This window comes from Physella acuta, unplaced genomic scaffold (assembly GCF_028476545.2).
Source record: "Physella acuta isolate Inbredline_101_S28 unplaced genomic scaffold, ASM2847654v3 ptg001436l, whole genome shotgun sequence".
Classification (NCBI taxonomy): Eukaryota; Metazoa; Mollusca; class Gastropoda; family Physidae; genus Physella; species Physella acuta.
Window position 1 is genome coordinate 37407 of NW_026732951.1, and position 13485 is coordinate 50891.

General features: G+C 40.3%; 1 protein-coding gene across 4 annotated transcripts in view; it reads left to right on the forward strand.

The window, feature by feature from the left end:
• LOC131927745 (DNA damage-regulated autophagy modulator protein 2) overlaps positions 1 to 12095 on the forward strand; it is a 36544-nt gene extending 24449 nt beyond the window's left edge. For 3 of the 4 annotated variants that reach the window (XM_059283537.1, XM_059283536.1, XM_059283535.1), the window contains 4 exons: positions 6400 to 6568; positions 6824 to 6882; positions 9929 to 10084; positions 11302 to 12095. In XM_059283537.1, the coding sequence (XP_059139520.1) occupies positions 6400 to 6568; positions 6824 to 6882; positions 9929 to 10084; positions 11302 to 11340 (423 nt within the window). In that variant the 3' untranslated portion in view covers positions 11341 to 12095. The remainder of the gene's footprint in view (positions 1 to 6399; positions 6569 to 6823; positions 6883 to 9928; positions 10085 to 11301) is intronic. The other variant, XM_059283538.1, reaches the window with a different exon arrangement.
• The last annotated feature ends 1390 nt before the right edge of the window (positions 12096 to 13485 follow it).

Below are 13485 nucleotides of genomic sequence, written 5' to 3' on the forward strand. Positions count from 1 at the left end.
GACCCCGCAATGCGCGGGAAGGGGGGGGGGGCGGGGCAGGCCGTTTAGGGGCCCACGGCTGACCAAAATTAATTTTTTTTTTTAAATTTTGAATTTAACTTTTGCCTTAATATTTGGTTTGTAAAAGAAAAACACTGTAGCTGCGGTACGATTATTTTTATTCTACAGTCACTATACCACGCTCTTCCACAAAAGATAAAATCCATTACACAAACTACAGTGTAAAATATAGGCAACTCTTCAAATTTTGAATGACTTCTTTGACTCGTTGCCCCCCCCCCCCCCTCCCTTTGATAGCTAAAAAGAGGACACGTAACTGTTTGACCGATCCTCCAAAGTGTACTGTGGCGGATGGGGCAGGGGATGGGGACCAAAAAGGGGGTTAAAAAATTGTCGACAATTTTTTTACATATTTAAAACAGTTATTTATAGTTGTATTTTTTAACCATCGTCAAGGCCGAGTTCTATTTCCCTACAATTAAACACACGCTGTCGCCGGCAAAATTCTTTTAAAAAAAAAAAACAAAGTCCATAGCACGAAAAGCCGCTACATATGAAGTGGGCTTTCATGATGCGCGGTTCTTATTTGCGGCATTGGTAAGGGACCCGAAATCCATTGTACATTTTTCAATATTAAAATATGTGTTTGTGATAGTGGTTGAATTTGTATCCGGTACTATCTTGTATCGTACAAATAATTTTAAAAAAATAATATAATACTAGAAACTTCAGTTTTATATACGTTTACTTGTTTTTGATTTTACAAGAAATATAGTAAACTTTTAAGGCCTATACTTCAAATTATCTCCCCTGAGTAAGTTTTACAATGGGCGATGCTGACGTACATAGATCAAGGCGTTTTGTTGTCTCTTTCAAGTTTTTTTCCCGAGCCGACCCCTATCCCATCCCTCTTTCTCAACCTCACAAGTATCGAGGAGATAAATGTATCGTTTATGAACTACTTCCTAACCGTACGATTCACCACTTCAGCACATTTTGTCAGACACTAGACAGCACTAGATCTAGTCAACACATATTAATTTACTTTCATAGTATTAGGCACATCTAATTCACAAAACAGGGCAGGTAAGATTATTTTTTATATAATTATTTAGAAATTTATTAGAACGTTTAGAATTAATTGAACATTATTAATAGTCATTGAGGTGGGGGCGTGTGAGGGTCTGGCTTTTTGTTAATCCCCCCTCCCCTAAATCAGAAGGTTATTTTTTCTAGTTCCGCCACTGATACACATGACATGTTGTTGTGATTAGATTTAATTGATTTTTTTTTTCAAAACCCGATCAGGCCAGAAATGAGTATCCTATGTTCGTATTGTATATATATATATATATATATATATATATATATATATATATATATATATATATATATATATATATATATATATATATATCAGGCCAGAAATGAGTATCCTATGTTCGTATTGTATATATATATATATATATATATATATATATATATATATATATATATATATATATATATATATATATATATATATATACATATATGGGGGGCCCAAAAAATTTTTTTGCGGGGTGGCCCATTTTTTCTAGTTCCGCCACTGGGTGGGGGGTGCAAATCGAAAGTTTGAGGGGGGGGGGGTGTAAATCGAAGGTTTGAGGGGGGGGGTGCAAATCGAAAGTTTGAGGGGGGTGTAAATCGAAAATTGAAAGTTTGTCCCCGGGAAGGGTCGTAGCGCCTCTGGGGGGTGACACCATTAAGTGCCGCACCGGGTGACACCAGACCTCGCTACGCCACTGGATATAGATATAGATATAGATAAAAATATTTTTGCGTATGCATCTCTTGTTCGGCAGGCCTTATTTTTATATTAGTTTATCTATTATAAAATATAGTATGTTTTAATTTAAGGGTCATCAATCTATGACATCCATAATTGAGTCGATAGGCTGTTCCAACTCAGTGTGTGGGGAGAAGGGTCCACGCTATACCTTCCTACCTGCAGTATGCTTGTAGGTTATCAAAACAAGATGCTGTTGTCATGTAAACATCATGTATATCATACATTTACACTTCTGTGCTCGCTTTTAAGCAACAGATCTTTTCTGTTGTAAATTAAACATTATCAAAACTTTAGAATTGGCTCGGTTTGTTTGTGAATTAATGTTGGTTCATGAAAAACAATTTCGTTCGGGCATTCAAAAGAATTTATAGTGGTATTGGAGGTAGGACAAAATGGTTACTTTTATGCCAATAATGGTCATTCATTGGTCTGGAGCCAATATGTCGGGAGTCATTTTGTCAAAAGCCAATATGTCGGGAGCCCAATTGCCTGGAGCCAATATGTCGGGAGCCCATTTGTCGGTAGCCAATATGTCGTGAGCCCATTTGCCGGGAGCCCATTTGTCTTGAGCCTTTATGTCGGGAGCCAATATGTCGGGAGCCGCTTTGTCGGGAGCCAATATGTCCTGAGCCTATTTGTCAGGGGTTAATATGTCGGGAGTCCATTTGTCGGGAGCCTAAATATCGGGAGCCCATTTGACGGGAGCCAATAAGTCGGGGCCCTTTTGACGGGGCTATTTTGACTGGGTCGTTTTGTCGGGGGTCGATTTGACGGGGTCAAATTAACGGGGCCGTTTTGACGGGGCTGATTTGTCCCGGGCCGTTTTGACAGGGCACCGTTCAACGTACAAGTTGGTGTCCACACTATGGGTGGATTAGTGGCTACACTATGGGTGTTTTAGTGGCTACACTATTGGCGGATTAGTGGCTACACTATGGGTGGATTAGTGGCTACACTGTGGGTGGATTAGTGGCCGCAGTATGGGTGGGTTAGTGGCCGTAGTATGGGTGGATTAGTGGCTACACTATGGGTGGATTAGTGGCTACACTATTGGCGGATTAGTGGCTACACTATGGGTGGATTAGTGGCTACACTATGGGTGGATTAGTGGCTACACTATGGGTGGGTTAGTGGCTACACTATGGGTGGATTAGTGGCTACACTATTGGCGGATTAGTGGCTACACTATGGGTAGATTAGTGGCTACACTATGGGTGGATTAGTGGCTACACTGTGGGTGGATTAGTGGCCGCAGTATGGGTGGGTTAGTGGCTACACTATGGGTGGATTAGTGGCTACACTATGGGTGGATTAGTGGCTACACTATTGGCGGATTAGTGGCTACACTATGGGTGGATTAGTGGCTACACTATGGGTGGATTAGTGGCTACACTATGGGTGGGTTAGTGGCTACACTATGGGTGGATTAGTGGCTACACTATTGGCGGATTAGTGGCTACACTATGGGTAGATTAGTGGCTACACTATGGGTGGATTAGTGGCTACACTATGGGTGGATTAGTGGCTACACTATGAGTGGATTAGTGGCTACACTTTGGGTGTTTTAGTGGCTACACTATGGGTGGATTAGTGGCTACACTATGGGTGGATTAGTGGCTACACTATGGGTGGATTAGTAGCTACACTATGGGTGGATTAGTGGCTACACTATGGGTGGATTAGTGGCTACACTATGGGTGGATTAGTGGCTACACTGTGGGTGGATTAGTGGCTACACTATGGGTGAATTAGTGGCTACACTATGGGTGGATTAGTGGCAACACTATGGTTGGATTAGTGGCCGCAGTATGGGTGGATTAGTGGCTACATTATGGGTGGGTTAGTGGCTACACTATGGGTGGATTAGTGGCTACACTATGGGTGGGTTAGTGGCTACACTTTGGGTGGATTAGTGGCTACACTATGGGTGGATTAGTGGCTACACTGGGTGGGTTAGTGGCTACACTATGGGTGGATTAGTGGCTACACTATGGTTGGATTAGTGGCTACACTATGGTTGGATTAGTGGCTACACTATGGTGGATTAGTGGCTACACTGTGGGTGGATTAGTGGCCGCAGTATGGGTGGGTTAGTGGCCGTAGTATGGGTGGGTTAGTGGCTACACTATGGGTGGATTAGTGGCTACACTATGGGTGGATTAGTGGCTACACTATGGGTGGATTAGTGGCTACACTATGGGTGGATTAGTGGCTACACTATTGGCGGATTAGTGGCTACACTATGGGTGGATTAGTGGCTACACTATGGGTGGATTAGTGGCTACACTATGGGTGGGTTAGTGGCTACACTATGGGTGGATTAGTGGCTACACTATTGGCGGATTAGTGGCTACACTATGGGTAGATTAGTGGCTACACTATGGGTGGATTAGTGGCTACACTATGGGTGGATTAGTGGCCGCAGTATGGGAGGGTTAGTGGCTACACTATGGGTGGATTAGTGGCTACACTATGAGTGGATTAGTGGCTACACTTTGGGTGTTTTAGTGGCTACACTATGGGTGGATTAGTGGCTACACTATGGGTGGATTAGTGGCTACACTATGGGTGGATTAGTAGCTACGCTATGGGTGGATTAAAGGCTACACTATGGGTGGATTAGTGGCTACACTATGGGTGGATTAGTGGCTACACTGTGGGTGGATTAGTGGCTACACTATGGGTGAATTAGTGGCTACACTATGGGTGGATTAGTGGCCGCAGTATGGGAGGGTTAGTGGCTACACTATGGGTGGATTAGTGGCTACACTTTGGGTGGATTAGTGGCTACATTATGGGTGGGTTAGTGGCTACACTATGGGTGGGTTAGTGGCTACACTATGGGTGAATTAGTGGCTACACTGTGGGTGGATTAGTGGCCGCAGTATGGGAGGGTTAGTTGCTACACTATGGGTGGATTAGTGGCTACACTTTGGGTGGATTAGTGGCTACACTATGGGTGGATTAGTGGCTACACTGGGTGGGTTAGTGGCCACTCTACGGGTGGGTTAGTAGCCGCACTGTGGGTGGGTTAGTGGCCACTCTACGGGTGGATTAGTGGCTACACTATTGGCGGATTAGTGGCTACACTATGGGTAGATTAGTGGCTACACTGTGGGTGGATTAGTGGCCGCAGTATGGGTGGGTTAGTGGCCGTACTATGGGTGGGTTAGTGGCTACACTATGGTTGGATTAGTGGCTACACAATGGGTGGATTAGTGGCTACACCATGGGTGGATTAGTGGCTACACTGTGGGTGGGTTAGTGGCTACACTATGGGTGGATTAGTGGCTACACTATGGGTGGATTAGTGGCTACACTATGGGTAGATTAGTGGCTACACTATGGGTGGATTAGTGGCAACACTATGGTTGGATTAGTGGCTACACTATGGGTGGATTAGTGGCTACACTATTGGCGGATTAGTGGCTACACTATGGGTGGATTAGTGGCTACACTGTGGGTGGGTCAGTGGCTACACTATGGGTGGGTTAGTGGCTACACTATGGGTGGATTAGTGGCTACACTATGGTGGATTAGTGGCTACACTGTGGGTGGATTAGTGGCCGCAGTATGGGTGGGTTAGTGGCCGTAGTATGGGTGGGTTAGTGGCTACACTATGGGTGGATTAGTGGCTACACTATGGGTGGATTAGTGGCTACACTATGGGTGGATTAGTGGCTACACTATGGGTGGATTAGTGGCTACACTATTGGCGGATTAGTGGCTACACTATGGGTGGATTAGTGGCTACACTATGGGTGGATTAGTGGCTACACTATGGGTGGGTTAGTAGCTACACTATGGGTGGATTAGTGGCTACACTATTGGCGGATTAGTGGCTACACTATGGGTAGATTAGTGGCTACACTGTGGGTGGATTAGTGGCCGCAGTATGGGTGGGTTAGTGGCCGTACTATGGGTGGGTTAGTGGCTACACTATGGGTGGATTATAGGCTACACAATGGGTGGATTAGTGGCTACACTATGGGTGGATTAGTGGCTACACTGTGGGTGGGTTAGTGGCTACACTATGGGTGGATTAGTGGCTACACTATGGGTGGATTAGTGGCCGCAGTATGGGAGGGTTAGTGGCTACACTATGGGTGGATTAGTGGCTACACTATGAGTGGATTAGTGGCTACACTATGGGTGTTTTAGTGGCTACACTATGGGTGGATTAGTGGCTACACTATGGGTGGATTTGTGGCTACACTATGGGTGGATTAGTGGCTACACTATGGGTGGGTTAGTGGCTACACTATGGGTGAATTAGTGGCTACACTATGGGTGGATTAGTAGCTACACTATGGGTGGATTAGTGGCTACACTATGGGTGGATTAGTGGCTACACTATGGGTGGATTAGTGGCTACACTATGGGTGGATTAGTGGCTACACCATGGGTGGGTTAGTGGCCACTCTACGGGTGAGTTAGTGGTCATCTTTAACCCTAACCCTCAAGGTTGCGTGCATGCATTAATTTTTAGCTGGCAAGAATGTCCGGGCTGGAAAAGACCCTCTCGTTAAACTTATTGAATTAAATACATTTGAACTTTACTTTTGTAGACAATTGTCATGAGAGAGGTTCACTACACGGGAGCAGTTCTTGCATTCTTTGGCGGTTTGGTTTACTGTTGGATGCAAACATCTCTTACACTTAATTATGACAAGTGGTCTAAAGTTGCTATAGCCCAAACAGCAAACAGTATTTTTTTGTCTGTCTGCCTGTTGCTTTGTATCCTTTTTTAATAACAAAAATAAATCAAACGGTACTTAGTATGCATACCATAAGAGTGTTTTTGAGTGCAATAATATAAAACAATAGTAATATTAACTGGTATAAACAAAATATTTCTGACACTCAGATTTTTTGTATTATTTATATTTATCTCAGTTTTCTTTTAAAGTTTTGTAAAATTAAATGAGAATATTAGACCATGAAGCACTTTTTAATTGAAAGAAAAATTAATAAATCCTTGATTTTATTCAGTTTTTATAAGTAAGGTAGTTTTCAAGATTCTTGAGGCTCAGAATAAAGGAACAAAGTGGGTAAGAAAAACTTCATTACAGTTGCATAGTCATAGAGCGTTCTTTTTTTTTTGTTGGGGGGGGGGGGGTTGTAAAGATGTGCTGTTTCATATTTTAATTTAAAGATTACGGCTTTAGCGCACTTGCGTCAACTTGCTACTGTGACTGATTGCCACGCGGACCTTCTTGTTTCTGTATATTTATATATGCTATATATATGATATATATGAATATATATATATATATATATATATATATATATATATATATATATATATATATATATATATATGTGCAATATATATGTATATATATATACAGCATTTCAGCACGTGATTCTAAAAATTAACCTACACATTACTTGACATTTCTCAATATTACAGTTTGTTTGGGGTTATCCATTTATGACGTCCACACAAAATAGCGGGGGGTTCAAGGAAAATCGACTTTTGTTGACGGGGGGAGGGGCAGAGGCGTAGCGACCCTTCCCGGCGCCCGGGGCGAACTTTCAATTTGGCACGAGTATCGTCTTCCACCCACCCGCTCCGACCGTATGCTATTTTACTGATCGGATAGCGATTGGAGAATCCGTGATATTTTGTTCTCTTTAATACAGTGATCCAGGCAAGATGTAACACAATCAAGTAAAAGTATCTGATATCTCACGTTGAAGTTGAGAGAATCAAACAAATCTTACAAAATCTCTAGTCGCGTCATTTCTTAACAAAACTGGCTAGTGGAATTGTACATTACGCGTTAATACACTTGGTTTCTTTTCTAAGTGTTTAAAGAGTTTTCTACTCACTAATCCAGTACAAATACCTTGCGATTTTTGTTCGCGAAAAAAGCGCTCCCACTTTTATACTTTCTCGTATATACGAAGTATAGAGAAAGTATTGTAATCGTGCAAAAAAAAATCGAGATTTTTACAAATCTCGACGTTTTACAACTCACTGATACGGAAAAACATAATTTTGCGATCTTGTCCGTATGTCTGTGCGTCTGTGTGTCTGTCTGTCTGTCTGTCCGTGTGTAAACACGATTACTTGAGTACCGTTACAGCTAAGTTGATGAAATTTCATATATAAGTATTTTATCAAAATCGTAGATCCGTATCGACTTTTGAGCGATTTCCGATAACCGGAAGTGGTACTTTTCCTACTTTGAATTTTTGAGTACTATTTCAGATAGATAAATGAAATTACACATGTAAGTAAAAGATCTAATTCTCTACCTTCTGTTAAATTTTGAGTAATTTCCGTTGAACGGAAGTAGTAATTTACGCTACTTCCGATTTCTCAAAAAACTAATGTAAATTTTTAAAGTACTAATAATATTGCGCACTATTATGCACTTTTTTATTTGGCGTTCAATTGGTGTGCAATTCTTTTGTCTACGAGATTTTATTCTATTTTTAAACCTTTAAGTATTTAAAATGGATTAAAAATCATGTCTATAGCCCGAGTTCCCATCCCCTGTTATTTTATACAAGAATATTCGAGAAAGTTTTGGGGAGATCACTCCCGGTTTATTTTAAATGTTACACAATCGTACTTTGCACTTTAGTGCAATTAGTTTCTTTTCTAGGTGCTAAAGGTTGTTTACTCAAAATCCGGTGTCATTTTGCGATTTTATTTAGCCTAAAAGCACCCCCCCCCCCCCGCACCATTTTGATATTAGTCACTAACGAATTTTACGGTTAAACAATCGTACAATACGTTTTAATACAATTTGTTTCTTGTATAAGTGGTATCATTTATCGACTCACCAATTTAGTATAAATTCTTCCGATTTTAGTCTCGAAAAAGCGCCCCCCCCCCACCCCAATCTAGGTAAAGTTGGAAAGTGGTTTTGCCGGTCACTGTTTCTTAAGAGTATATGATTTACATTTAATAATTTAATCTCTGACTCTATGAAAAATAGAGAGTAAAAAAGCCTTTTAAATTGAAAGACAGGTTACACAGCGTCCCAGCGCGAACCCTCTTTCAATAATAACAAGTTTAGATAGTCTTAGCACATTCACACGGTAAGTTTACACGCCATAGACTTAACGGACATCTTGGAAAAGTTTAACTCACAATTATTATTTAGGCCATTTTATACTATTAACGAGAAAAATGGCCCGTTGAGGAAGGATACAACGGGCGCTAGGTTGATAGTGCTGTTTCTTTTCTCTAAACTAAAGACCACCCCACCCCACCCCCCCCCCCCCACACACACACCCCCCACCCCACCCACCCACCCCCCCCCCCCCAAAAACATGTCTACCGTCCCATTCAACGAAATATAATTATATACTTTTTCCAGTGTCCGCCCCCTCCCCCGAAAATTCTACCCCCGCCCCCGAAAATTTCAAGTACCCCCACCCCTCTCCGGGGAGGAAAAAGTCTGAAAGAAACACTGGTGTCGCGCTTAGCCACTACCCGAAGAATTGCATTAAAGAAATTGCAAGAAAACCACTTTTTAGATTAGACACATTAATTAGGCGGTAATTTTATTATAGAGTATCGATGAAGAAATTTCTTTTGAGTTGGGGAGGTGGGGGGGGGGGGGGGGTGCTCACACGTTCTTACGCGGGGGGGGGGGGGGCTTCGCCCCTTCCCGAAGAATTGTATGCAAGAAACTCTTCACGCAAACCATTTAGATTAGACAAAATTGCCTTTTTATTCAATGTTTACTCGAGAATCAATGACGTCATATTACTGTGTGCACTCTCCGGCTTGACGTCATATTTCGTTTTCGTTTCACTGTGAACGTTTTTAAATTGCTTGTGTTTTCTCTATAGCGTTCTTGTCAGATAGATAGATAGATAGACAGACAGCGAAACTATTAGTATTAATGGATGATAACGAAAATATCAAATCCCTATATTACATTATCAGTCAAATGTTATTTTAATCAAAAGTTCTGAAACTTAGAGCCTTGACGACACAGATGTCGCAGATTACATGTGAGGCAAGTTTACTTATGCGGGCAATGGCGTAATGGAATTACAACTCCTTTACACCCAACTGTCTCATTATTATTTAATACTATTTTTTTCACAATTCTGATTTTTGTTTCTCAGGATGCTCTGCGTGGTGTCTATCTTGTTTCAACAGTATCTGAATGGCTAACTGCTGTCTTTATTGTCACATTTGTACTTACTTACTACAGGGATTTTTCACGAATAAATCTCAAATCTCCAAAGATAGAATTTCTTGATGAAAATCGTGTTTTACAGGTAAAATAAAATAATTAATGTTTGATTGGAAAATTTAAAAGTATTTTAAAATAGTATTTGTTGCGAGTGTAGGACGGGGGTCGTCGTTTATGAATGTATCAGTAATGACGATATGATACGAATGACTCAACAGGATCGGATAGTTTCAATCCTTGGGTTATTGCACTGGCTAAATAGATACGAACGACAACTTTCACAACGTATACAAATACTATATTCACGAGGACAGACGAATACCTTCACACCCTAGCACAACATAACGAAGACTGTCGTAACCTATTTCCCCCAGTAACAAGATCATACTCTCAAACGTCACATCCTTACGTAACTTGTCACACAGTTACAAAGTTTTATTAAAATATAAATCATTCCACAACACACATACTCTCATACCTTTTCAATGCGCTAAGATACCCCCCCCCCCCCGGAAAATGTCCGCCCCCTCCCCCCGATAATATCAAGTGCCCCCCGGAGAATAAAGTCTGGAAGAAACACTACTTCTATTCTACAGTATCGATGAAGTATTGTAATCGCGCACGCTAATCTCGATGTTTTACACATCCCTTGAGTCAGAAAAACTTAGTTTTGCAATTTTGTCTGTGTGTCTGCGGTTTTATGTGTGCTTGTATGTGTGTGTCATGAACATGATAACTTGAGTAACATTACAGCTATGTTGATGATATTTTATATTTGAGTGATATCAATTTGTGTTCTGTCTCAACTTTTCAGCGCTTTCCGGTAACCGGAAGTGGAACGTATTCTACTTTCGGGTTATCAAAAGCTTATAACTTGAGTACTGGTTCTGATGGATCGATGAAATTTCACATATATATATAAAAGATTTAATCCTGTTTTCTTTCAAATTTAGACTGAATTCCGATGAACGAAAATAGTACTTTGCGCTATTTCCTTTTTCTCAAAAACCGCATTTAATGAATTTATAGGGTATTAATGTTCCGCAATATTATACACAAATCGTTTGCTGTTCACTTAGTGCGATATTCCCTTTTTTACGATATTCTATTCTATTTTTGAAAGTTTAACTATTAAAAATTGATTAAAAAATCATGTCTATATCCCGAGTTACCATCCACCGTAGTGTTATACAAGAATATTCAAGAACATTTCGGGGAGATAACTCCTGCTTTACTTATTTAAAAATGATTAACAAGTACACACGTTTCTTTGTGGTTTTATTTTTAACTTTTTTTTTTCAGGATTATAATCTACCACCAGTTGAAAATCAAGAAGTGTAGAGAGTATTTAACGCTTATACAGAACTTCATAAGTTCCACAACTCAAGTTTTGGATTTGAATTAAGGAAGCTATATAAAATTAGGATAATCTATCGTATTAAGTACGTAAAATCGGCTGAGAGTAGATCTAGTCAAGTGAAAAAAAATGTGACTCATCAATTTTTTGTAATTATTTCACATGTCTAGAAAGATTTATGTTTTTTTAATCAATAAAGATTAGCGTTGTTTTCATCAGATGCAATCAAGCCATATTTTTTTTTGTAACATTTTAACAAGAGATTCGGTGGAAACCACTCAAATTTACAGATGGCCGCATTTTGTATAAGAAATCTTGCTCGCAAACAAGAATTTTAAAGTTAATCTCCAGCCTTTATTGATATATTTAGACATAGCGTTTATTTTATTATTCAGTTATCTATTATATTTGACACAAACCATAATACTTTGTATACTTGTATTAAAGCCATGTTTATGAGCCACCTTTCTCGAACTAGCCTCGGCCGCTTTTACGTACCTAAAACGATAGATTACTTTAAGTATTGAAAAATTGACTGCTGTTAAACATTCTCTATAAACTACTTGAATGTAAATTAATATTTGTTACCGCTAAGAAATTCGTTAGAACACCCCAGTCCCACTTCCAGATATAACACCACAGTTCCACTTCCAGACTTAACACCTCAGTCACAAGTCCAGATATAACACCTCAGTCACACTTCCAGATATAACACCCAGCCACATCCAGATATAACACCTCAGTCACATCCAGATATAATATCATAGTTCAACTTACAGATATAACACACCAGTCACACTTCCAGATATAACACCTCAGTCACACTTCCAGATATAACAACTCAGTCACACTTCCAGATATAACAACTCAGTCCCACATCCAGATATAACACCTCAGTCACACTTCCAGATATAACACCTCAGTCACACTTCCAGATATAACACCTCAGTCACACTTCCAGATATAACACCTCAGTCACACTTCCATATATAACACCTCAGTCACACTTCCATATATAACACCTCAGTCACACTTCCAGATATAACACCTCAGTCACACTTCCATATATAACACCTCAGTCACACTTCCAGATATAACACCTCATCCCACATCCAGATATAACACCTCAGTCACACTTCCAGATATAACACCTCAGTCACACTTCCAGATATAACACCTCAGTCACACTTCCAGATATAACACCTCAGTCACACTTCCAGATATAACACCTCAGTCACACTTCCAGATATAACACCTCAGTCACACTTCCAGATATAACACCTCAGTCACACTTCCATATATAACACCTCATCCCACATCCAGATATAACACCTCAGTCACACTTCCAGATATAACACCTCAGTCACATCCAGATATAACACCTCAGTCACACTTCCAGATATAACACCTCAGTCACACTTCCATATATAACACCTCAGTCACACTTCCAGATATAACACCTCAGTCCCACATCCAGATATAACACCTCAGTCACACTTCCATATATAACACCTCAGTCACACTTCCAGATATAACACCTCAGTCACACTTCCAGATATAACACCTCAGTCACACTTCCATATATAACACCTCAGTCACACTTCCAGATATAACACCTCATCCCACATCCAGATATAACACCTCAGTCACACTTCCAGATATAACACCTCAGTCACACTTCCAGATATAACACCTCATCCCACATCCAGATATAACACCTCAGTCACACTTCCAGATATAACACCTCAGTCACACTTCCAGATATAACACCTCATCCCACATCCAGATATAACACCTCAGTCACACTTCCATATATAACACCTCAGTCACACTTCCAGATATAACACCTCATCCCACATCCAGATATAACACCTCAGTCACACTTCCATATATAACACCTCAGTCACACTTCCAGATATAACACCTCAGTCACACTTCCAGATATAACACCTCAGTCCCACATCCAGATATAATATCATAGTTCAACTTACAGATATATCATTACCAACTGGTAATGAAATTCTCTTGTAATCGTCTAATTATCTAACATATTATTTACTTCCTCGTTATGGTAGTTCAAAATATGAAGGAAAATTTTCATGGATATGAAGAGAGAATATATTATTCCT